Genomic DNA, 27,114 nt, shown 5'->3' on the forward strand with positions numbered 1-27,114 from the left:
ATGTATGTTCCTATGACCATTTTCTTAATTGTTTTGAGTTGTTTTTGTATGTCCTTTTCTTCTCTTGTGTTTCCCACTTAGAGAAGTTCCTTTAGCATTTGTTGTAGAGCTGGTTTGGTGGTGCTGAATTCTCTTAGCTTTTGCTTCTCTGCTAAGCTTTTGATTTCTCCATCGAATCTGAATGAGATCCTTGCCGGATAGAGTAATCTTCGTTGTAGTTTCTTCCCTTTCATCACTTAAAGTATATCATGCTAGTCCCTTCTGGCTTGTAGAGTTTCTGCTGAGAAATCAGCTGTTAACCTTATGGGAGTTCCCTTGTATGTTATTTGTCATTTTTCCCTTGCTGCTTTCAATAATTTTTCTTTGTCTTTAGTTTTTGCCAATTTGATTACTATGTGTCTCGGCGTGTTTCTCCTTGGGTTTATCCTGTATGGGACTCTCTGCTCTCTCTGGACTTGGGTGGCTACTTCCTTTCCCATGTTAGGGGAGTTTTCGACTATAGTCTCTTCAAATATTTTCTCTGGCCCTTTCTCTCTCTTCTCCTTTTGGGACCCCTATAATGTGAATGTTGTTGTCTTTAATGTTGTCCCAGAGGTCTCTTAGGCTGTCTTCATTTCTTTTCATTATTTTTTCTTTATTCTGTTCCGCAGCAGTGAATTCCACCATTCTGTCTTCCAGGTCACTTATCCGTTCTTCTGCCTCAGTTATTCTGATATTGATTCCTTCTAGTGTAGTTTTCATTTCAGTTATTGTATTGTTCATCTCTGTTTGTTTGGTCTTTAATTCTCCTAGGTGTTTGTTAAACATTTCTTGCATCTTCTTGATCTTTGCCTCCATTCTTTTTCTGAGGTCCTGGATCATCTTCACTATCATTATTCTGAATTCTTTTTCTGGAAGGTTGCCTATTTCTACTTCATTTAGTTGTTTTTCTGGGGTTTTATCTTGTTCCTTCATCTGGTACATAGCCCTCTGCCTTTTCATCTTGTCTATCTTTCTATGAATGTGGTTTTTGTTCCACAGGCTGCAGGATTGTAGTTCTTCTTGATTCTGCTGTCTGCCCTCTCAGTAAAAGTTTTAAATATCACAAAATTGATTTGATTGTCGGCAGCAGATTGCTTGCTGAGCTGCAGTTTCTGCTAGTGTTGGAGGGTCTCCTGCAGAGGTGGGGGGTGGCTGTGTCTCACCGTCAGGACAAGGACACTGACAGCAGAAGTTCTGGGAAGTACTCCTTCTCTTATAGATGTTCTTGAGTGCATTATTCTTACAGTACCACTTCTTTCATTTTCCTCATTTTCCTCCTTTCATTTTGACAAATTTATTAACATTTTTGTAAACAGTATTTTCTAGCATTAAAAACATATAAGCCTAGCCAATAGTATTCTTCTTTCTGTTGAAGATTAGAGACACACATGTAGATTCTAAGTGCAAGACCCTGTGCTGTGCTGTCATTTATCTTGGCAGCAACTCCACAAGGGAGATATTATGTTTCTCTTCTGTAGATTTGGATTCTGTAGGATCAGAGGGAAGAGAAACTTGCTTAAGATGGCATAGCTATAACCAGGAGAGCTGAGAGTCACACCCCAGTGAGATTCCCAAATCATAATCTGCCTTCAATACCAAATAATTAAAATAGGTAGGCTAGACCACATTAGACTGGGAGTCACAATGTAGATTGGGGACATTGAACTTCGTTTTCTTCATCAGAGTGCTCAGGATTACATTTTTTTTCAGACTTAAAATAAAAGATTTCCTCTGAATTCTACAACTTGAGAATGAGAACTTTTCTGAGTTGTACAAGCATGTGGAACTAAATGCCGGGCACAGCTATTGCTCCTTCCCACCAGCACTCTCTACTTGTCTGTTTTATCTCTGCTCTTTCCCTTGCAAGAGCTGAATAGGAGGATCACAAGTGACTCTAGTTTTGATGGTCCTGGAAGAGTAGGACAGAGGTTGAAGGCAGCATTGTCCTCTCTTCTCGCCAGCCTCTGCACTCCCTGTTTTCTGCTTATTGGTGCATTTAAACCTCTTCTGTGTGTGTTAAAAAAATAGTTCACATTTGTAGTTCAGACTATAGGATCAGAAGTGTGATTGCAAATAACTATACTGAAAGGAGAGAGACAGGGAGGATGCAGCATCTACTCACTTATAATTTTTCAAGAATTACCTGGGTTCTTTTTTTAAATTTATTTATTTATTTTTGTCTGTGTTGGACCTTTGTTGCTGAGCATGGGCTTTTCTCTGGTTGTGGCGAGCAGGGGCTACTCTCTTGCAGTGCACAGGCTTCTCATTGCGGTGGCTTCTTTTGTTGAGTATGGGCTTTAGGCACATGGGCTTCAGTAGTTGTGGCACACGGGCTCAGTAGTTGTGGCTTGCGGGCTCTAGAGCACAGGCTCAGTAGTTGTGGTGCACAGGCTTAGTTTCTCCGTGGCATGTGGGATCTTCCCAGACCAGGGCTTGAACCCGTGTCCCCTGCATTGGCAGGCAGACTCTTAACTACTGTGCCATCAGGGAAGCCCCATTTGGGTTCCTTTTTAAAATGCAGATTCTGGAGGCCTACTGCAGACTCAGTCAGTATCTCTGAGTGGTGGGCCTGAAACTCTGCATTTTAACAGGTTTCTCAGGTGATTTTTACTCATGCTAAGGCTTGAGAACCACTCCTCTATGGCTTATATGTTATTTTCAAGGTTCCCCAAAGCCAAGCTAGAACTTCTAAAATGTTAACAATCCATTAGGGAATCCCAGAATTGTCTTTTTCCTTTATAAGTCTTTCAACATTATTCTCATATCCACACTTAATTACTTAAAACACCAACCAACCAACAAACAAAAAATTATCAGTGTCATTAATCTTAAAAATTAATAAAGAAGTGAATAAAGATATAAAAACAATATAATAATTATAGTAATAATTATTAAGATTATTGTAATTTAAAAATAATATTTACAGGTATTATATGCAAGACACTGGTACATTCATTATGATCCATCTCCCTTTCAGATAAGGTAACTGAGGCCCAGAGAGGTTAAATACCTTGCACAAGGTCACACAGCTTATGCAGGGTAGAACGAGGATCAGAACACAGAGAGAAAGATTTGAGAGTCTATGTTCAGATTTTTAATTCCAAGATGCCTGATATTTGAAAAGTAAATAAGCATCCCAAATCCTATTTTTTTTTTATAGAACAGAACTGAAACTGACCCGGAAGACAGCCTATGTGAGATACTTCAGTAGCTCAGCCTTCTTCTTCTCAGGGTTCTTTGTAGTGTTTTTTTCTGTGCTTCCTTATGCACTGCTTAAAGGAATCGGCCTTCGAAAAATATTCACAACCATCTCATTCTGCATCGTTCTGCGCATGGCAGTCACTCGGCAATTCCCCTGGGCTGTACAAACTTGGTATGATTCTCTTGGAGCAATAAACAAAATACAGGTAATGTACCAAAATTGGGCATCATCACAATGAATTTAGAACAGTTCAGAACTTTATTCATGAGCAAACTCTCTGGAGAGGTATTCTTGGCCTTGGGCCTGTTTGATGCACAGTATTTCCTGTCTTGATGTCTGTATGTGGTCTAATGAGCCCTTGTAATGAAAGCCTAGTGAAATAAAATGAAGGCCTGTGAAATTCTCTTAAGTCAGAGAAATTGAAGAAAATATTGTTTCTGTATTCTGGAGATTTTTATTCAAGTAATCAATCAATAGAGCAGTTCTAATGAACTTGGCAAATGTGCAAAATGATGGTGGCAGATTCATCCGGGAGTTATAAGATTTTCCAGCTAACACTAGGAATGTTCACCTTAAACTTTTCCAAGTGTTTTTCTGGACTGTATGATGGATGACAGTGGCATTTTATGAAACATTAATTACCTTAAAATCTCAGCAAGCTGATGTAGCTGGTAATTTTGAAGAGAGGTTCTAAAGTCCTCAGGTAATGAGACTCAATTAATGCAAAGCTAACAGAATCAGCACCATAACCTTGGGTGTGGTTATTATTTTTATAATTAATATACAGTTCAAAATGTTTTATTATACTTGTTTGATATCCATTTAAATATTTAACCCAGAAAATAAATCATTGTGACATAAATTTAAAAAATGAGGGTGAAGGGTGAGCCACTTTTAGGTAGTTCTGCCATTATTTAGCCTAGGCCAGAGTTTGCAAATGGTGGCCCATGGACTTAATTTTGGCCCTTGACCTGTTTTATTTGACCTTTACATTAAAAAACAAAACAAAACAAAAAAACCTAAAACAACGCATTTGAATTAGTTGGCAGCATTTAAAAATTGTGTGCTGTCACATATACAACAAATCATGTCTTCAGCCTCTTTTGAAAATTTGAAGTATACAGTAAACTGGGTCCTCTTCCCTCACAAGCTGTGGCAGCTCCCCCCTCAGAGAGGGTCTGCCCTCTCCAGTTCATCACAGTCTGTACTTAGCCACCTTCCTTAGTTTTATCATCTTGAAAATATGTGAGTTTGAGATCTGCAATTTAGACAGATTGGTGAATGTAGCTCAGAACCATGGCAGCTCTTGGACTAGTCTTATTTCTTCTGTTAGTCCATCACAGCCATGTGGGAGGTGGTGAGGAGATAGTGAAAGAGAGAGAGAGAGAAACAGACATAGAGACCCAAAGAGAATGCATCAGAGAAACAGATTCACTAAACAGGAATACAGACAGAGAAACAGATCTTAAAAACAAAACTGGGAGAAAAAGGGGGAAACCAAAATAGAGATAGTGAGTGAATTGAAGAGGCGAGAAGGGAAAAAGTGAGCAAGCACCAGATTTTTAAAACTACCTCCTATGAAGAAGACTTCAGGATGCATAAACTTAATTCTTCCTCATGCTCCCACCATCTCTAGGAGCACTGTGATTCTGATTCGCTAATAGAGCCCTTCTTTTAGAATCAAGGTTTGATACCCTAAAATCAGTTAGATCAGATCTTCACACCTTTACTTAACCCAGAGAAGTGATGCTAATGATGCCTCTAATCAGGAGGGTGCTATAAAGATGAAGATAATAGTTTTCTCTCTCTTAATGTTGAATTGAGGCAATTGGTGGGTAATTCAGGTGTGCTTTATAAATTCATCACTAAGGGTAACATGTAATAGTACAAGGATGAATCAGTGGTATGTTAAAAATCTAATGTATAAAAACAGTTTTATAAAATATCACATTTCAAAATGATGAATTCTAGTACTTGGCAAATTAACTTTAGAACACTTATAAAATTATTTTATTAAGAAACAATTTCTAATATAATTCATAAAATCCAAGTACAGAATGCATCACGATTAGAGTGTAAAATAGATGTAATAATGTATTAATGGTATCCTGGTTCTGCAATACGTTTTTGCTCTCTTTTGCAAACAGGATTTCTTACAAAAGCAAGAATATAAGACACTGGAATATAACTTAACAACTACAGAAGTAGTGATGGAGAATGTAACAGCCTTCTGGGAGGAGGTCAGATATTTTTCGTTTTTGTTTGTTCTAAATATTTAAGCTTTGCTTGTTTGTGGTTCTGGTTTTCATCCGAATGGGCAATAAAGTTAGAATGATGATAGAACTTATTTTATAGATTAAGAGGTAGAGGCCCAGGAATATTAAATACGACTGACAAGCCTCGTCATTTTTTTGTAAGTCATGTAATTTGTTTCACATAACAAATTAGGAAGTAATACAAAGCTCATAGGTTTTGGAGCCAGATAGAGCTGGGTTTGAATCCTGGTTCTGCCATTTACTATCTGTGTAATCTAGACCAAGTTACTGAACTTTGTGGAGCCTCTCGTTCTTCATCTATAAAATGGGAATATTAATATATACCTTGCAAGTTTGTTATGAGGATTGACTGAGATAACTTATGGAAAGTATTCAGCATAGTACCATGCACATAATAGTTCCTCAGTAAATGCTACCCTCTCTGATCTCAAGTTCCAATCCAATGCAATTTACATACACCAGTCACCATAAAGATGTATGAGAAATAGACCAATGTATCGTTTTCTACTATTTTTACTTATTTTAATTCACTACTAAAAATTCTCTCATATTTCTCATGGTCAGAAAAAATATTATCAATGTTTTTTTCAGCTTCTAAAGAAGTAATATTTGATTATTGAGAATACCTGTTGAGTTCCTCTTTCCTTATCACTTTTTTATATTGAGTAAACATAGGAGTTATGAAACCAATGTCCCATTTCTACATATTTCACAATATCTTAAATTGGTTTTATTTATATAAGTAACCTGACCTCAAGGGCTTTACTATACTTCATTTTTTTAGATGTAAGTAAGAGAATAATTCTTTATCTGCCCAGAAAAATTGTGGAGAGGTGTGTGGATCAGATTGATTTTACTTCTTTGATTTTAGGAATTTCAAATGCCCTTCTAGGCATGAAGAAAAATAAGAAGTTTGACAGTACTTACAGACAATTGTTTTTCTAATCTCCATTTCACTCTGCTTTCATCTAATAAAATAGGTAGCATGCTTGAGCCCTTACAATCTGCCAGGTACTAGATAAGCACTTTATATGTTTTGTCTTATTTCTCATAACATTCCTACGATGAAATCTTAATGTTTCCATTTTGCTGATAAGGGAATGGAGGCTTAGGAAGGTTACAGAACCTGGCTCAGCTCACAGAACAGGCAAGGGCTGAAGTCAGGTTTTGGACCCCAATGTCACAGTCTACAACTCTTTCAGTGAACCTTCTGTCTGGCTGTATCCTCATCCTCCAGACTCTGTCAGCTATCAAATTCTGGACACTCCTTGATGATATTTACCCAGGATAGTGGTGCTTGTTAAATCTCTGCCATCATGTCTGAGACTTCAGCACCCACATGAGAAATCCTTCCAGTACTGTCCTCAGAACTTACATTTTACAGTTAGTTCAGAAGCTTCCTTTCATGGTCACATGCTGAGCTTGGTGAGCACCTAGACTTACTCCACTTTGGAAATGTCGCACTCTGGAATCTCTTTCTTTCTTTTTTTTTTTTTTTTAACATCTTTATTGAAGTATAATTGCCTTACAATGGTGTGTTAGCTTCTGCTTTATAACAAAGTGAATCAGTTATACATATACAATATGTTCCCATTTCTCTTCCCTCTTGCATCTCCCTCCCTCCCACCCTCCCCATCCCATCCCTCTAGATGGTCACAAAGCACCGAGCTGATCTCCCTGTGCTATGCGGCTGCTTCCCACTAGTTATCTATTTTACATTTGGTAGTGTATATATGTCCATGACACTCTCTTACCCTGTCACATCTCACCCCACCCCCTCCCCATATCCTCAAGTCCATTCTCTAGTAGGTCTGTGTCTTTATTCCCGTCTTGCCACTAGGTTCTTCATGGCCTTTTTTTTTTTTTTTTTTTTTTTCTTTTTTTTTTTTCCCCTTAGATTCCGTATATATGTGTTAGCATACTGTATTTGTTTTTCTCTTTCTGACTTACTTCACTCTGTATGACAGACTCTAACTCCATCCACCTCATTACAAATACCTCCATTTCATTTCTTTTTATGGCTGAGTAATATTCCATTGTATATATGTGCCACATCTTCTTTATCCATTCATCTGTCGATGGACATTTAGATTGCTTCCATGTCCTGGCTATTGTAAATAGAGCTGCAATGAACATTTTGGTACATGACTCTTTTTGACCTATGGTTTTCTCAGGGTATATGCCCAGTAGTGGGATTGCTGGGTCGTATGGTAGTTCTATTTGTAGTTTTTTAAGGAACCTCCATACTGTTCTCCATAGTGGCTGTATCAATTTACATTCCCACCAACAGTGCAAGAGTGTACCCTTTCCTCCACACCCTCTCCAGCATTTATTGTTTCTAGATTTTTTGATGATGGCCATTCTGACCGGTGTGAGATGATATCTCATTGTAGTTTTGATTTGCATTTCTCTAATGATTAATGATGTTGAGCATTCTTTCATGTGTCTGTAGGCCATCTGTATATCTTCTTTGGAGAAATGTCTATTTAGGTCTTCGGCCCATTTTTGGATTGGGTTGTTCGTTTTTTTGTTATTGAGCTGCATGAGCTGCTTGTAAATCTTGGAGATTAATCCTTTGTCAGTTGCTTCATTTGCAAATATTTTCTCCCATTCTGATGGTTGTCTTTTGGTCTTGTTTATGGTTTCCTTTGCTGTGCAAAAGCTTTTAAGTTTCATTAGGTCCCATTTGTTTATTTGTGTTCTTATTTCCATTTCTCTGGGAGCTGGGTCAAAAAGAATCTTGCTGTGATGTATGTCATAGAGTGTTCTGCCTATGTTTTCCTCTAAGAGTTTGATAGTGTCTGCCCTTACACTTAGGTCTTTAATCCATTTTGAGTTTATTTTTGTGCATGGTGTCAGGGAGTGTTCTATTTTCATACTTTTACATGTACCTGTCCAATTTTCCCAGCACCACTTATTGAAGAGGCTGTCTTTTCTCCACTGTATATGCTTGCCTCCTTTATCAAAAATAAGGTGCCCATATGTGTGTGGGTTTATCTCTGGGCTTTCTATCCTGTTCCATTGATCTATATTTCTGTTTTTGTGCCAGTACCAAACTGTCTTGATTACTGAAGCTTTGTAATATAGTCTGAAGTCAGGGAGCCTGATTCCCCCAGCTCCATTTTTCGTTCTCAAGATTGCTTTGGCTATTCGGGGTCTTTTGTGTTTCCATACAAATTGTGAAATTTTTTGTTCTAGTTCTGTGAAAAATGCCAGTGGTAGTTTGATAGGGATTGCATTGAATCTGTAGATTGCTTTGGGTAGTAGAGTCATTTTCACAATGTTGATTCTTCCAATCCAGGAACATGGTATATCTCTCCATCTATTTGTATCATCTTTAATTTCTTTCATCAGTGTCTTATAATTTTCTGCATACAGGTCTTTTGTCTCCTTAGGTAGGTTTATTCCTAGATATTTTATTCTTTTTGTTGCAATGGTAAATGGGAGTGTTTTCTTAATTTCACTTTCAGATTTTTCGTCATTAGTGTATAGAAATGCAAGAGATTTCTGTGCATTAATTTTGTATCCTGCTACTTTACCAAATTCATTGATTAGCTCTAGGAGTTTTCTGGTAGCATCTTTAGGATTCTCTATGTATAGTATCATGTCATCTGCAAATAGTGACAGCTTTACTTCTTCTTTTCCGATTTGGATTCCTTTTATTTCTTTGTCTTCTCTGATTGCTGTGGCTAACACTTCCAAAACTATGTTGAATAATAGTGGTGAGAGTGGGCAACCTTGTCTTGTTCCTGATCTTAGTGGAAATGGTTTCAGTTTTTCCCCATTGAGGACAATGTTGGCTGTGGGTTTGTCATATATGGCCTTTATTATGTTGAGGAAAGTTCCCTCTATGCCTACTTTCTGCAGGGCTTTTATCATAAATGGGTGTTGAATTTTGTCGAAAGCTTTCTCTGCATCTATTGAGATGATCATATGGTTTTTCTCCTTCAGTTTGTTAATATGATGTATCACATTGATTGATTTGCGTATATTGAAGAATCCTTGCATTCCTGGGATAAACCCCACTTGATCATGGTGTATGATCCTTTTAATGTGCTGTTGGATTCTGTTTGCTAGTATTTTGTTGAGGATTTTTGCATCTATGTTCATCAGTGATATTGGCCTGTAGTTTTCTTTCTTTGTGACATCTTTGTCTGGTTTTGGTATCAGGGTGATGGTGGCCTCGTAGAATGAGTTTGGGAGTGTTCCTCCCTCTGCAATATTTTGGAAGAGTTTGAGAAGGATAGGTGTTAACTCTTCTCTAAATGTTTGATAGAATTCACCTGTGAAGCCATCTGGTCCTGGGCTTTTGTTTGTTGGAAGGTTTTTAATCACAGTTTCAATTTCAGTGCTTGTGATTGGTCTGTTCATATTTTCTATTTCTTCCTGGTTCAGTCTCGGCAGTTTGTGCCTTTCTAAGAATCTGTCCATTTCTTCCAGGTTGTCCATTTTATTGGCATAGAGTTGCTTGTAGTAATCTCTCATGATCTTTTGTATTTCTGCAGTGTCAGTGGTTACTTCTCCTTTTTCATTTCTAATTCTATTGATCTGAGTCTTCTCCCTTTTTCTCTTGATGAGTCTGGCTAATGGTTTATCAATTTTGTTTATCTTCTCAAAGAACCAGCTTTTAGTTTCATTGATTTTTGCTATTGTTTCCTTCATTTCTTTTTCATTTATTTCTGACCTGATCTTTATAATTTCTTTCCTTCTGCTGGCTTTGGGGTTTTTTTGTTCTTCTTTCTCTAATTGCTTTAGGTGCAAGGTTAGGTTGTTTATTCGAGATGTTTCCTGTTTCTTGAGGTAGGCTTGTATTGCTATAAACTTCCCTCTTAGCACTGCTTTTGTTGCGTCCCATAGGTTTTGGGTCGTCGTATCTCCATTGTCATTTGTTTCTAGGTATTTTTTGATTTCCCCTTTGATTTCTTCAGTGATCACTTCGTTATTAAGTAATGTATTGTGTAGCCTCCATGTGTTTGTATTTTTTACAGGTCTTTTCCTGTAATTGATATCTAGTCTCATAGCGTTGTGGTCGGAAAAGATACTTGATACGATTTCAATTTTCTTAAATTTACCAAGGCTTGATTTGTGACCCAAGATATGATCTATCCTGGAGAATGTTCCATGAGCACTTGAGAAAAATGTGTATTCTGTTGTTTTTGGATGGAATGTCCTATAAATATCAATTAAGTCCATCTTGTTTAATGTATCATTTAAAGCTTGTGTTTCCTTATTTATTTTCATTTTGGATGATCTGTCCATTGGTGAGAGTGGGGTGTTAAAGTCCCCTACTATGATTGTGTTGCTGTCAATTTCCCCTTTTATGGCTGTTAGTATTTGCCTTATGTATTGAGGTGCTCCTATGTTGGGTGCATAAATATTTACAATTGTTATACCTTCCTCTTGTATCGATCCCTTGATCATTATATAGTGTCCTTCTTTGTCTCTTGTAATAGTCTTTATTTTAAAGTCTATTTTGTCTGATATGAGAATTGCTACTCCAGCTTTCTTTTGATTTCCATTTGCATGGAATATCTTTTTCCATCCCCTCACTTTCAGTCTATATGTGTCTCTAGGTCTGAAGTGGGTCTCTTGTAGACAGCATATATATGGGTCTTGTTTTTGTATCCATTCAGCCAGCCTGTGTCTTTTGGTGGGAGCATTTAATCCATTTACATTCAAGGTAATTATCGATATGTATGTTCCTATTCCCATTTTCTTAAATGTTTTGGGTTTGTTATTGTAGGTGTTTTCCTTCTCTTGTGTTTCTTGCCTAGAGAAGTTCCTTTAGCATTTGTTGTAAAGCTGGTTTGGTGGTGCTGAACTCTCTCAGCTTTTGCTTGTCTGTAAAGGTTTTAATTTCTCCATCGAATCTGAATGAGATCCTTGCTGGGTAGTGTAATCTTGGTTGCAGGTTTTTCTCCTTCATCACTTTAAGTATATCCTGCCACTCCCTTCTGGCTTGCAGAGTTTCTGCTGAAAGATCAGATGTTAACCTTATGGGGATTCCCTTGTGTGTTATTTGTTTTTTTTCCCTTGCTGCCTTTAATATGTTTTCCTTATATTTAATTTTTGACAGTTTGATTAATATGTGTCTTGGTGTGTTTCTCCTTGGGTTTATCCTGTATGGGACTCTCTGTGCTTCCAGGACTTGATTAACTATTTCCTTTCCCATATTAGGGAAGTTTTCAACTATAATCTCTTCAAATATCTTCTCAGTCCCTTTCTTTTTCTCTTCTTCTTCTGGGACCCCTATAATTCGAATGTTGGCGCATTTAATGTTGTCCCAGAGGTCTCTGAGACTGTCCTCAGTTCTTTTCATTCTTTTTTCTTTATCCTGCTCTGCAGTAGTTATTTCCACCATTTTATCTTCCAGGTCACTTATCCTTTCTTCTGCCTCAGTTATTCTGCTATTGATCCCATCTAGAGTATTTTTAACTTCATTTATTGTGGTTTTCATCATTGCTTGGTTCCTCTTTAGTTTTTCTACGTCCTTGTTAAATGTTTCTTGCATTTTGTCTATTCTATTTCCAAGATTTTGGATCATCCTTACTATCATTATTCTGAATTCTTTTTCAGGTAGACTACCTATTTCCTCTTCATTTGTTAAGTCTGGTATGTTCTGACCCTGCTCCTTCATCTGCTGTGTGTTTTTCTGTCGTCTCATTTTGCTTATCTTACTGTGTTTGGGGTCTCCTTTTCACAGGCTGCAGGTTCGTAGTTCCTGTTGTTTTTGGTATCTGTCCCCAGTGGCTAAGGTTGGTTCAGTGGGTTGTGTAGGCTTCCTGGTGGAGGGAACTAGTGCCTGAGCTCTGGTGGATGAGGTTGGCTCTTGTCTTTCTGGTGGGCACGTCCACGTCTGGTGGTGTATTTTGGGGTGTCTGTGGCCTTATTATGATTTTAGGCAGCCTCTCTGCTAATGGATGGGGCTGTGTTCCTGTCTTGCTAGTTGTTTGGCATATGGTGTCCAGCACTGTAGCTTGTTGGTCGTTGAGTGAAGCTGGGTCTTGATGTTGAGATAGAGATCTCTGAGAGATTTTTGCCGTTTGGTATTACGTGAAGCTGGGAGGTCTCTTGTGGACCAGTGTCCTGAAGTTGGCTCTCCCACCTCAGAGGCACGGCCCTGATGCCTGGCTGGAGCACCAAGAGCCTTTCGTCCACACGGCTCAGAGTAAAAGGGAGAAAAAATAGAAAGAAAGACAGAAAGAAAGAAAGAGGCTATAATATAGTGAAGTAAAATAAAGCTATTGTAAAGCAAAGCTATACAGACAAAATCGCACCCAGAAGCATATACATATACACTCACAAATAAAGGAAAAGGGGAAAAATTAATATATCCTGCTCCCAAAGTCCACCTCCTGAATTTGGGATGATTCGTTGTCTATTCAGGTATTCACCAGATGCAGGCACATCAAGTTGTTTGTGGAGTTTTAATCCGCTGCTTCTAAGGTTGCTGGGAGAGATTTCCCCTTATCTTCCCTGTTCGCACAGTTCCTGGGGTTCAGCTTTGGATTTGGACCCGCCTCTGCGTGTAGGTCGCCTGAGGGCGTCTATTCCCCGCACAGACAGGACGGGGTTAAAGGAGCAGCTGCTTCGGGGGCTCTGGCTCCCTCAGGCCGCGGGGAGGGAGGTGTACAGAGGAGGCGGGGTGAGCCTGCGGCGGCCGAGGCCGGCGTGACGTTGCACCAGCCTGAGGCGGGCAGTGCGTTCTCCCGGGGAACTTGTCCCCGGATCACGGGACCCTGGCAGTGGCGGGCTGCACAGGCTCCCGGAAGGGGCGATGTGGAGAGTGACTTGTGCTCACACACAGTCTTTTTGGAGGCGGCAGCAGCAGCCCCAGCGTCTCACGCCCGTCTCTGGGGTCCGTGCTGATCGCCGCGGCTCACGCCTTTCTCTGGAGTTCGTTTAGGCGGCACTCTGAATCCCCTCTCCTTGCGCGCCGCGAAACAAAGAGGCAAGAAAAAGTCTCTTGCCTCTTCGGCAGCTGCAGACTTTTTCCCGGTCTCCCTCCCAGCCCGCTGTTGTGCGCTAATCCCTTCAGGCTGTGTTCACGCTGCCAGCCTCAGTCCTCTCCCTGCGATCCGACCGAAGCCGAGCCTCAGCTCCCAGCCCCGCCCGCCCCGGCGGGTGAGCAGACAAGCCTCTCGGGCTGGAGAGTGCTGCTCGGCGCCGAGCCTCCGTGCGGGAACCTCTCCGCTTTGCCCTCCGCACCCCTGTGGCTGCGCTCTCTTCCGTGGCTCCGAAGCTTCCCCCCTCTGCCACCCGCAGTCTCCGCCCGCGAAGGGGCTTCCTAGTGCGTGGAAATCTTTCCTCCTTCACGGCTCCCTCCCACTAGTGCAGGTGCCGTCCCTATTCTTTTGTCTCTGTTATTTCTTTTTTTCTTTTGCCCTACCCAAGTACGGGGGGAGTTTCTTGCCTTTTTGGAGGTCGGACGTTTTCTGCCAGCGTTCAGTGGGTGTTCTGTAGGAGCAGTTCCACGTGTAGATGTATTTCTACTGTATCTGTGGGAAGGAAGGTGATCTCCGCGTCTTACTCTTCCGCCATCTTCCCGAGGACCCTGGAATCTCTTTCTTAGTTCAGAATTTCCTGACCTTAGCTCTCTCAGTCTCTTCATCCCACCTTTACTGCCTTCCAATTTCATGAAAATTTCTAGGCTCCTTAGTTCTCCCTTTTGGACGACTCCTGGTTTAACCTCCACCAGTGACAACACCAGTCACTTCAGTTCTTCTCCCAGCAGCACCCTCAATTCCCTTTTCCTTTCACTGAATCTTTTGCTACAAAACATTCACTTGATATCTTTGACGAAGGAGGTGCTATCTGGGAAAATCATATACTCTAGTCAGTTACAAGTTTTATACAGTTATTGTTTCAACTTCAAATGGGCCTATAAACTTTCTTGGGAAATATTTTCATTTATATTTAGTTAATTTTCTTTACCATTTCTCTAAAAGCTTTTCCAGATTTTTACCACTTTCCTGAAACTCCCAATCTCTCCCAGGTTCTGCTCACCCCCAGCAGATGGCCTTGACTTCTGTAAGATATAGAGAAAATATATAGATGCTATAAAATATGCAGCATCATGTATGAATGCTTATAACTTCTTTCTTCCCCCTTGGGATTATTTTTTTCTTCTCTTTCTTGTCTAAGTGAAAGATGTATGCTTCCTCCTGCCTTTGACTAAACTGTTATCGTCTTGCTTCATCTTCTCAGGACATGGGGCCAGGAATTAGTCTCTCTCTACAAGTTTCAACATCTTTTTTTCAACTGACTCCTTTTCACATTTAAATATTTTCAAGTTAAAAAAATTTCTTCTCTGACTTTTGCGCACCCAGCCTCATCCTCCAAGCTTTATCATTCTGCTTTCTTTTGCCATCAAAGCTGTTCTTGCTTCGTCATCTTTTATGACTTTTCCCTGCTGCAATCTGGATTCTGCCCTTACCAATACATTAAAACTGTTCTTTTAAAACTACTTATTTAAATTAGCTTTAGTGAACCACTCTTTCCATGTCATCTTATATTCTGACCATGACTTCTAAGTCTTCCCTCTCTGCCTCTTCAATGGTGATGGGCCACTGCATCTGCACCTAGGCTTCCTTCAGGCATTTCATGCTCTCTGGGTGACTCAGGCTCAACTGACATCAATGTGCTGATGACTCTCAAAGGCAAATCTCTAGCCCCAGTTTCTTTCCTGAACTTCATACATCATTTCTAAATTCCCTGCAAGCTCCTCAGGCACCCACATTCATCACTCCCCAAGCTTCATAAACCTGCTCCTTCCAGTGTCTTCTCCACACGTTTGATGATGTCACCGTTCACCCAGTTACTCAAGAGGCAAGTCCCTGATGAGTTATATATGACTCCTCACTCACACCACACCTGTGAGTAGGTACAGTTTCTATTTATGTATTAGGAAGCTGAGCTTTAGGGAGTTTAAGTAACTCGAACAAGGTTATACAACTGGTTAGGAGAGAGCCAAAAGGTCAGCCTAGGTTTCTCTGCCTCTAATTTTAAAAAGTGGACTAATGCTTTACTGTATACAAAATACTTTCATATATATTATCTCATTTAAAACCCTCAACAACTCAGGAGACTGAAGTTCAGAATGTCATGATTTATTACCCAGCTAGTTGAGAAGATGAGACAGAGACTGAAGTAAAGACAAAGGGTATCATAATCCTTCCTCTGACAACCACAGGGGACTTGTAAACACGGAACATGTTCAACTTTACTAGGGATCAAATAAAAATAAGATAAATAGTGAGATTCCATTTTCACCTATAAAACACAAGAAACAGAACAAAACAATACAAAATAAATCCCAAACCAGAAAGCAACAGTGTTGATAATGGTTCCTCAAATCTAGCACTCTCATACCTTAATGGAGGAAAATTTGGAATTGCTTTTCAAAAGACTTAGAATTTTTGCTATTCCTTTTGCCCTGGAAATCCCACGTGTGGGAATTTATACTTAAAAAAAAAAAAAAAGAGATTTCCTCCAAGATTTATAACAAAGTACATGCATCACAGAATTATTAAGTTAAAGAGAAAACCATATAATGTCAAAAATAGAGAACTATTTATAGTTTATCCATACTCTTGGATACTATCCTGCAACTTAAAATTATATTTAAAAGAATGTTTAATGGTATGTGAAAATATTTATGATTTATTGTAAGTCAGAAAAAGCAGGTCACAAACCTTATGTATAATTTTTCCTTAATGTTGTAAAATATATATATGATTTTATATATATATGTGAAGGAGTGGAGGGGTATCATTAAAATGTTAAACATGGTTTCTTTTCAGTGGTAGGATTACAGGTGATTATTTTTTTCTTCTTGCTGCTTTCCTCTGTTTACCAAACTTCCTGAAATAAGTGTTTTACTTCTGTACTCAGAAATTAAAATTATTAGTAAAAACAACCTTCCATTGGTCCAAGGGCTTATTGGATAAAAGTCCTATTTCTAAGCATGGCACATGAGCCCCATAATAGCCTGCACTGCCCACCTTACCAAGGATACCCTTTGTCATCTTACCATATACATCTCACCTAGCCACTCACCATTCCTGAGATCTATTTTGTTCTTTTAAGCCTAAAATGTTGTGCATCCAGATCCTTCTTCCTGGAACACCTAGACTAGTTCTTGCTCTTGTGAAATAACCACTTACATCCTTCATAGCCTAGTACTGTGTCATTTACTTGGTCAAATTCCAGACTGAGTCAGTTGCTTTCTCTAATGCGCTCCTATAGGACTTGGTGTGAATTTTCGGTTGTAGCACTAAACACATTGCAGTATTAATATCTATCCATATGTTATTCTCCTATGTGGGATTTTTGAAGTGGTCTTTTTAAAAAATATGTATTTGTTTATTTGGTTGTGCCGGGTCTTAGTTGCGGCACGTGGGATCTTCGGGGATCTTTAGTTGCAGCATGCGGACTCTTAGTTGCGGCAAGTGGGATCCCTGACCGGGGATCGAACCCAGACCCCCTGCATTGGGAGCAGGGAGTGTTAACCACTGGACCACCAGGGAAGCCCCTGAAGTGGTCTTTAATACAGAGGTGATGCTCAATAAATGTCTATTAGATAAATAAATGAATAAAGGAATAACAGATGACTTTGTCTCATTTAAAGACTTTTCATTGCCTACTTCTTAAAAGCTTTGCTTTTAGTTATCTGTTGACTGAAAGGGATATTAGCCATTCATATCATAAGAATTCAAGCAGTGGTCTTCAAGCTTAATTGCTTATGTATGCCCTGAAATAGTTCTGAAAAACTATGTATATCTGATACATTTTAAGTTGACTTTTCAACTTAAAAACTAATTTTTCAACATAGGTTTAAGTGGTGGCAAAGAATGTAATTCTTGTCTATTGTACATTGTCTTCATATGTTAAATAATTTTTTTCAAAACTTGGGAGCTGCAGTTTCAGTGCAATTTCATGGGAAATAAATGAATTTATGAAGTCAGGTCTCATTGTCAAGCCAATCAGCTAAATGTGACTTGCTTTATGTCAGGAAAGTGTGACTTGACTTTCAAATGCAGATAATAATTTGTATTAATTTATTAACTCATTAAAATTAAATAATTAATTAAATAAGTTAATTAAAATATCTTATTTCTCAATTCATTTCTGAAATATGATTCTGAGATGATAAGACACATAGATTGCCATCAGTTTGAAACTTGGGTGAAATAAGATGTTACCTCCTTCAGTATTTCTGGCTTTGCTTTTATGGGATCACCTTTCAGGAGAAAATCATTCTCTTACGGTCCCATTGTTTGTATTACTGAACTTTTTGCACTCCAGAAAGTGCAACGTAGCTAAACTTAGGGCTGATGAGAAGGCTGCCTCTTCTGTGTAAAGTGAGGGAAGGACAATTGTGAGCAGGAAGTGGGAAAGAGAAATGACAAACAGCAGGCAAATTCTCAGGCAGATTAACTTTAGGAAGGAGTACTTTTGCATGTTGAGGATGTGGGAATACATTCCGTTAAAACTGTGTGCACTACCTTCCTCCTGATAATCTGTAGTGCTGTTTACTTTGGTTTGAAGACCACTACCCTAAAGCTTCCCATGGGGCAGTATAGAAGCAGGGCACTTTCAAAAGAGAATTCCTTCTCCCAGCTACCCTTACAAAAATGGAATTCATTCAAATCATATGGCAGTATCATCACATTTATACTTAATAATAGCTAATTAAAGAAATGCTTTGAGCTTCTCAGAGGAAGGTACTACCAGCATGATAGAGCAGAAGATTTGGGTTGTAATTCTACTCAGGCCTACTACTTACGTGACTTTAGTTGCTTAACCTCTTTGAGTCACAGTCTACAGCTTTGAAAGAGAACGATTATAAAATCTACCTCATATATTGTTATTCTGCTGAAGATTAAATAATTATGTTTATGTACCCAGCCTATAGGAGAGGATATATATTTATGTGTGTGTATATATTTACATACACATATATATATATACATGCACACATATATATAGATAGATACCTTTATATATGTAGATAGATATCTTTAATTAAATTTGGTGGTGAGCAACAATCTGAGAAATTGAAATTATTATTATAATTTTCAGATGTTTTGGATCATGTGCTCTAGAAATCATGTGCTATCAATTGTGTGCTGTAAAGTATGGGTCATGTGCCATGTGCTTTTCAGACTAATCATACATAATGCAAGTAGCTATTGAAAATATCTGAAAAACATGTTTGTTTGTTTTACAGGGATTTGGGAAATTATTTGAGAAAGCAAAACAAAATAATAACAATAGAAAAATTTCCAATGGTGATAACAGCCTCTTCTTCAGTAACTTCTCACTTCTCAGTGCTCCTGTCCTGAAAGATATCAGTTTCAAGATAGAAAGAGGACAGTTGTTGGCTGTCGCTGGATCTACTGGAGCAGGCAAGGTAGTCTCATTTATACCTCATTATGAAGATCTTAACTTGACATGATTTTCTCCTTTCTTTTTCTAGTTTGTCTGTAATGTAATAAGGTGTTTTGGAGAATTCTTACATTGGTATTAGGAGAATACTTGGATGTAGAGTTCCTTATAATATAAGTTATTCCACTGATAGCATCCTCTAGCCTTTTATTTCTTCCTATTATTTTCAGTGACTTTTTCTTTTATATCTTTATATTTTGGACACCACTCAGCACAGCGTCATGCACATACAGGATGAGCATTCAATAACTTTATTGAACAAATGAGGCATCCATTTTTACCAGTCTGTGGCACAGACATTTTCTCAGAGCTGGTCCAGCTCTGAGTCCAAATCATGGCTTAGATTTTACTTCAATAACTGCATGTAAAAGGTCCCCATTTTGTTGACATTAGAATTTTGGAGAATGGACTCAGACTTGCTTATGATTTATTATGAGGAAAAATTATTGAGTTGGGACAGTTTTTTGAAGGCAATACATAGGAATGTTAATTTATTCAGTGCTGGTCAGCCTCAACAACCCCCCCCCACCCCAACTAATTATAAACCATGGATATTTGGAGATATAGCTGACAAAAATTAATAGGTTAGAAAGCTAAAGGGTCAAACTTTATGGTCAGAAGAAGACTTTATAGTGATCTTCAAAGATCTGAGTTATTGTTCAGATAATTATAAACACTTGTTGTCTTTATCTAGGAAATAAATTTAAAGGGCATGAAGGAATAAAATCAGAGATAAGAAAGGGCCTCCTGGCTTTGGAATGGGCTACTAAGGATAATAGATATTTGCTTTGAAAGTCTGTTAAAAATAGGTTCTTCATCCCATTTGACTATAATTTTAGCTTTGATGAAAGAAAAGGAAGGAAGGAAGAAATGGAGGGAGGGAAGAAGGGAGGGAGGGTGGAAGGGAGGGAGGAAGGAAGGAACAATGCTGCTATAAGATAAAAATGTAAATAAAAATAGAAATACTTCTGAAAGACAGTTATTTATTAATGTCTAATATAGGAAGAACCATATTTTGAAGAATTTAGTCTGAGACGTGGGAAACAAAATGCCACAGAAAATTTCTAGTCATTGAATTTAGTGTTCATAGTGCTAGTGATATACAGTTTGCTTATTTCTCTCTCCAGGTACGTTTTCCCACATGAGAAACAGGGCTTTCAATACAGTAGCTGTAGCTGTGCATTTTCTTCTTAGAAAAATGTGTTTCTTCTTCAAGTGCTACTTTTTCCTTCTATTTCTTGTATAATATTACTAGCAATTATCACTATTAAAAGAAAATGATACCATAGGAGGAGCTGCTAATAAACAAGTCACAGATGATCTAAACAAGAATGATTGCTTGTGGGCAGACAGTAATGGTATTTCACAGAATTTTTAAAATTAATTTTGTTTAGGTGTTTAAAATTACTTCTTTAAAGGTGTAAACAAATAGCTTTGGGATTACAGATTACAAGACTTAACCAGCAATTAAATTTCAGGCAACTCTATTAAGAACTGATGAGCAGATAATTGCTGGCTGGAGTTACAGTTGCATCTTCTGGGAAGTAGATATGAAGATGGAGTCAGATGGAGGCAGTGGCCCCTTAGGAATAATTAAACCCCTCTGAGAAACAACTTGGCAACTCAGTCTAGGAGGATGTCCTTTCATAGTATAGGAATGGAGCATTTTATAATCTTATTAGATAAAAGATCTAGCTAAAATATATGATAGAATAATTGAAAATATTCACATTTCAAGATAAATCCTGCACCACTCAATTTGGTAATTTGTATATCCAAAGCCTTAAAAATAACCAAATAACTTGTCAATTTCTATGACTTATCCTAGTATGTTTGCAGAGATTTTATATATTCATCACAACATTGTTTCAGTAGCCCAAAATTGGGGGAAGCCCTAAATATCTAACAATAGGGATTGATTAGATAAATTTTGGTGTAGTTATATAATGGCATGTTATTCAGTCAGGCTAAGGGATGTTAAAAAATGACTCTGAAGATACTCTTAAGTGAAGAAAGACAACAGGTTATAAAATAATATGTACATTATGATCTGCATTTTATAAAAGCATATATATGTGTATACTTGTGTCCAGAAGGACATTATGGATCAAGTAGCTATCTCTGAGATTTTGGTTGTATTTTATATCTCTGGAAATCCAGAGATATAAAATACAATAAGGTCAGGTATAAGGATTAGATAAGCAAATGTACAGAAAGCCCTTGATGCAGTACTTGGAACAAAGTACATGCTTAATAAATGGTAGTTGTTTATACTGTTGTTAAAACTTTGTAGAAAAGCAAGAAAATGCAGATAGAACAAAAAATATCGGGAAAAAATGCACATTATTCCTAATTTCACCTCTTAGGGATAATCAGGTAAATATTTTGAAATATTTTTCTTCCAGACATTTTCCTATATATATGTGTTTATAAAAACCAAAATAGGATTATTCTCTAATACTGTATTGTAACCAATTTCACTCAGATAGAAGTCAAACACATCACAAAGATTTATCTGCAGAGCACTGTCATTCCCAATGGCTGCATAGCATTACATGTTTTTGTTGAATATTCAGATTATTGCCAAGTTATTTTTGCATAAATGATGTTGTGATGGCATTCTCTATTATTTGTAAATCTATTGCTCTGTATCTTTCTGCATTTCATAATTTTCTAATGATCAGTTTCTAAGACTAGGATTGCAGAGTCAAAGAGTTTACAGATTTTAAAACCTAATTTTTATTGGACTGTTTAATTTTTGAATAAAACACACGTCTTAGTCTCTTTAAAAAAACCCAGCAAGGTCAGGTTTAATTTTATCACTCTCCCTTGTTATTAATGTCTAGACTGTAGGGGAACCATGTCTTCTTTGTTTTTATATTCCAAGGACTATCATAGTACCTAGCATGTAATAGGTGCTTGATATAAATTTATTTAATTGAATGTCTTTGGGAAAATGAATTTTGGGGGGGGGTTCTAATCTACATTCAATATCTTTCATTTATGGAACTTCCTTGAATTATTTTAATTAAGCAGTATTGGTGGAAGAGTCTACACTCCTGGGTATCCCCAACTAAAGGTTGGCTTATGGCATCGCCCCCAGGGTGTGGGGATTTTTAGTTCTTCTGTTGTCTACACAACTGAAGCAGGTCTGTGGCCTTGCTGACAACCCCTGACACCACATAGTCTCTGTCTTCTGCCCTGGCTGGCCTTGCTCTGGAACTCTTAGCTTGCTCTGCTAATAACTGAGCATCAGATGTGTGGAATGGCTGTTGGCTTCTGTTTTTGCTTACTTTTTAAATAAAATACAAAGTCTGCCAAGTTTTATCAATATTTGGTATTTTATATATATATTATATTCAATGATGTTTACATTTAACTTCACATCTCTCAAAATAGCAAACTATTGATAAATGTTTATATTGATAAATATTATATATTTATCTATATAAGTTTATATAGATAAATATTGTTAAATATATATTTAACCTTTTTATTTAACATATACAAACCTATATTTAACCTGTATATTGTGTGCATATATATGTATACATATATATGTATATATACACATATATTATATGCCTACACATATATATATCTATATATTATATATATAGATATGTAATCCATATATAATCAGATCCATTCCATTGTTGGGATTTATAAAGCTGTTCTATATGAAAATAACACTTCTAGTTTTAATTTTTATATAGAAGAATTTTATGTAGAAATAAGGAATTTTGGATTTTTTTTCCCTATACAATAAGAATTTTAAAATTTACTGAACTAGATATCACAAAGATGTCGTCTCTTGTCCCTCCTTTCTTCCTAATATATTTTAGGTGATATTATTATTTATTAAAATTTAATCAAAAATTAAAAATTCTGGAAAATTAAAATGTATAAAAAGTTGAAAAATTTCCCTCTCACTTCTGTTTCTCCTCTGCTTATTTGCCACTTTCCACCATTCTTTCTCCCAACCCAGGCAGCTACTCTTGTTAATTTTTTGAATGTATATATATTATATATATCGCTATATAGTATTTTATTGTTTGGATAGAGGTCTGTAATGTAATGAGTCACCTATCGATTGACAATTTGGGTTATTTCCAGTGCTTAGCTAACACAAAGAATGATGCTATGACTAATCTTGCATATATGCCATTCAGCACGTCTACAAGTATTTCTGCAATGTAGCTTCCTAGAAATGGTAAAGCATTTGTATATCTGTCAAACTTCCTGAAGGTTGCATCGATTTATTCACAGGCCATACAGTCCACATAAGATTGCAGATTTATTCCCCCACAGCATCCCCAGCAGACGGCATCTAATTTTTGAATTATTTCCAGTCTCATTGGGTGAAGCCATATGTCAGTGTGTTTTTCAATTTGCACTTCTCTTATTATGAATAAAGTACAATATCTTGTCATATGTTTAAAGGCCACTTCTATTTTAATTTTTGGTAAAATATCTGTTTGTATACTTTGCACAATTTTCTAATGGGATGTTGGTATTTTTCTTTTTGATTTTAAGATCACTTAAAAGGGAAATTATTCCTTTGAGTGATATAACTTGCAAATATTTACTTCAGCTTGACATTTTTTCCTTTCGTTTTCTGTGCACAAGATTTTTTTAAACGTGATTTAATTTATCTTTTATGTTATGGCTTCTGGATTTTGAGTCATAGAAAGGCTTTCTTACTCCATTTTTTTTTCTTTCTTTCTTTCTTTTTTAATTTAGGCATCCTTCAATGTTTTCTTCAAGTATTTTATGGTCTTATTTTTATACTTATTCTTTGGCCTGTTTGGAGTTCATCATGCATATGGTGTGATATATGCCTACAGTTTTTTTGTTTGACCTCCAGTTGGCTGTTCAGTTGTTCAGCACCATATACTGAATAGTCTATTTTTCTCCACTGATTTTAGATGCCATCTTTATCAAACACTAGTTCTTTTATGCATTTGGATCTGTTTGTGTAGTTTTAATTCTCTTCCATTGGTTTCTATATTTATGTACCAGTAATTCACTGTTTAAAGTTTTTGAGCCCTTCTAATTTAATATAATGTATCATATCATTAAATTATTGAGTAAAATACAATATCATTTAGCAATTATATTGAGTAGCTACTTTGTGCCAGGTACCATTCTAGGCCCTGAGGATATAGTAGTGAAAAAAACCCACAACATACCCTCTTCCTCAACCCAAAAGGCTCACATTCTAGTGGGAGATATATATATATATATATATATATATATATGTGTGTGTGTGTGTGTGTGTGTGTGTATGTCATATGATAGTAAATACTATGAAGATAAAACAGAAAGGAAGATTGGTGATAGGGGTATGATTTTAAGCAGTGGAGATAGGGAAGGCCTCATTGAAAGGTAACATTTGAGCAAAAACTTGAAGGAGGTGAGAGATTAGGTCATGTGGCTCTCTGGGGAAATCTTCCAGGTAGGGGGTGGAGCAAACCTGTGAAATGGGACTCTGTCTGTCCAGTTCACACAACAGCAAGGAGGTCATTGGGGTTGGCACAGTGAGCCATGGAGAGTAGAGCTGTCAGAGAAGTAATGGGAGCCACACCATTACTTGGGACCTTGTAAAAAGGCTCTGAGGGACTTACAAAGGGCCTTGTGAGGAGTTAGGCTTTTGTTCTGAAGACATTAGAAACCTTTGGAGGGTTTTCAGTAGAAAAGTAACATGATCAGACTTACATTTTGACAGGGCCACTTTGAGAATAGATTATAGGAAGACAAGGGCAGAGCAAGGAGATAAGTTAGAAGGCTATTGTATTTATTCTGGCAAGAGATGATATTAGCTTAATCCAGGTAGTAGTGGAAGAAGCCCCCAGATTCTGAACATGTTTCCAAGAAAAGTACAACGGCATTAGATAGATTGAATAAGGCATGTGAGAAAATAAATGAGCTGTCAATAAATGTCAGCTGTTACTAATCTTTCCCTGACCTCTTCCAAACCCATCCCAACAATCTGAATTAGGTGCCCCATCTCTGTGAGCCTCTATTGTAGCACTTATCACACTCCATTGTAATTGTCTCTTTTATTCCTCTTTGTATCTTTTGCGCATAGCAGTATATCTAGAACAGGAAGTGCTTAAAATTTTTTGAATTGAATAAATTAATATAGAATCTTTAAAAATTAGAATAGATACTTCTGCTTAGGATGGCAGTTGGAGGCACGTGCATCCTGAGAGTGATTTGATCAAGTGATTTAACTTAATAACAATGAGTTTATTTCCAGACTTCACTTCTAATGATGATTATGGGAGAACTGGAGCCTTCAGAGGGTAAAATTAAGCACAGTGGAAGAATTTCATTCTGCTCTCAGTTTTCCTGGATCATGCCTGGTACCATTAAAGATAACATCATCTTTGGTGTTTCCTATGATGAGTATAGATATAGGAGTGTCATCAAAGCATGCCAACTAGAAGAGGTAAGTAACTATGTGAAAAATATCTGATTATGCATATGAAACCTTCAAACTATATATTTAACTTTTTACTTAATCAATCTGTATATATATTTTTTATTTTTATTTTTAAATTTTATTTATTTATTTATTTATGGCTGTGCTGGGTCTTCGTTTCTGCGCGAGGGCTTTCTCTAGTTGTGGCAAGCGGGGGCCACTCTTCATCGCGGTGCGCGGGCCTCTCTTGTTGCGGAGCACAGGCTCCAGACGCGCAGGCTCAATAATCGTGGCTCGCGGGCCCAGCCGCTCTACGGCATGTGGGATCTTCCCAGACCAGGGCTCGAACCCGTGTGCCCTGCATTGGCAGGCAGATTCTCAACCACTGCGCCACCAGGGAAGCCCTCAATCTGTATATATTAATCACATTTCCACAATGGGTAAACTGTGAGTAAATTAATTAATAAAATATATGACCCCTGCTGTAAGAAGCTTGCAGAAACATAAAGAAGTTACCATTTATTTATTTATTTATTAAAATTTTTTATTTTTTTTACAATTTATTTTTTAAATGGTGGTCTGGTTTGGTTACAATAAAAATTCTATGAATGGTAAGAATTTTGTACACTTATTAGTGAGACAGATGTCCTCCATAGACATTTATATAGCATATATTTTTTGAAAGGTACTTCAAAATTACATAAGAGGATTTTAATTATTTTAATAACACCATAGCCTAATGAAACAAACATTGACCTCCGGTAGGGAATCAGCGATTAAATTGTGATTATATCTCATCCTTTGGCCTTGAACATGTAACCATACAACCTTTAGTGACTAATTCTCTGAAACAGAGGCAAAATTATGACGAATCACTTCGTAACAATATCGAGTAATGAGCTAATCATCTGGAAATACAGAAAGCATTCCAAATGAAGTCAGTACATGGATCTTGTACTATTCAATACATAAATTGCATGATAAAGGGTTCAATAATTATCGATGTTAATGGTAGGGAATATATCATTATGAGGTTTATCAGCAGGGAAAATATGACATTATGAGGTTTATTAGTAGTATTGCCTGAATAATGATCTTGATTCAAAATCACTATCCTTGGTAAATGGCATTTGACATTAGTAGATTCCTTTAAATCAACTTTTATGAAAAAAAATTGCAGTGGAATAAAATGAAGCTTAAAATGCAGTGCAAGAAAAATAGAAAAAAGGCTAATTGTGGATTAGATAGAAACTGCAGTCCTTACAAAAGAGGACTACATCCTTGAACAAATGGCTTTTTATGTATGTACTGACTTATTCAACAGTAGTTTTTAAAAGCTCCATTCTCTTATTTTTCATACACCCTGAAAGCATAATAAAAATGAAAGCTATCCTGAAAAATACTGGATTTACCTTGAAGAAATAGTCTTCATTCCTCAAAAGCTCTTCTTCCAGGGATAGTATTTCAAAACCTAGAGGTTGGAACACTCATTAAATTTGTTATAAAGAATCTGCGTGTTTCTAGAGAATATAGATATTTGTCTAGGAGGGGGCTAGGATGTAGGACTGATAGTGAGTGCCCTGCAAGATAAATCATGGGCTCTCTTTGTTTATTAGTGGCAAGGTGTTGGCAGGTTTCTGGTAGGTTTTATTTTTTGCTTTGAATATATCTTTTCCCATAGAAATGGTTTTATAATTGGTGTCTTGATTCCCCCCAAGTAAACCTATGAAAGTATATTT

At 37.3% G+C, this 27,114-nt stretch overlaps 1 protein-coding gene across 10 annotated transcripts in view; it reads left to right on the forward strand.

Annotated features, from left to right (window-relative positions):
* CFTR (CF transmembrane conductance regulator) overlaps window positions 1-27,114 on the forward strand; it is a 221,127-nt gene that overhangs the window by 81,873 nt on the left and 112,140 nt on the right. For 9 of the 10 annotated variants that reach the window (XM_082472243.1, XM_082472245.1, XM_082472250.1 and 6 more), the window contains 4 exons: window positions 3,182-3,428; window positions 5,371-5,463; window positions 18,731-18,913; window positions 25,211-25,402. In XM_082472243.1, coding sequence (XP_082328369.1) covers window positions 3,182-3,428; window positions 5,371-5,463; window positions 18,731-18,913; window positions 25,211-25,402 — 715 coding nt within the window. The remainder of the gene's footprint in view (window positions 1-3,181; window positions 3,429-5,370; window positions 5,464-18,730; window positions 18,914-25,210; window positions 25,403-27,114) is intronic. The other variant, XM_082472246.1, reaches the window with a different exon arrangement.

This window comes from Balaenoptera physalus, assembly GCF_965194825.1.
Source record: "Balaenoptera physalus genome assembly, chromosome: 8".
NCBI lineage: Eukaryota > Metazoa > Chordata > Mammalia > Artiodactyla > Balaenopteridae > Balaenoptera > Balaenoptera physalus.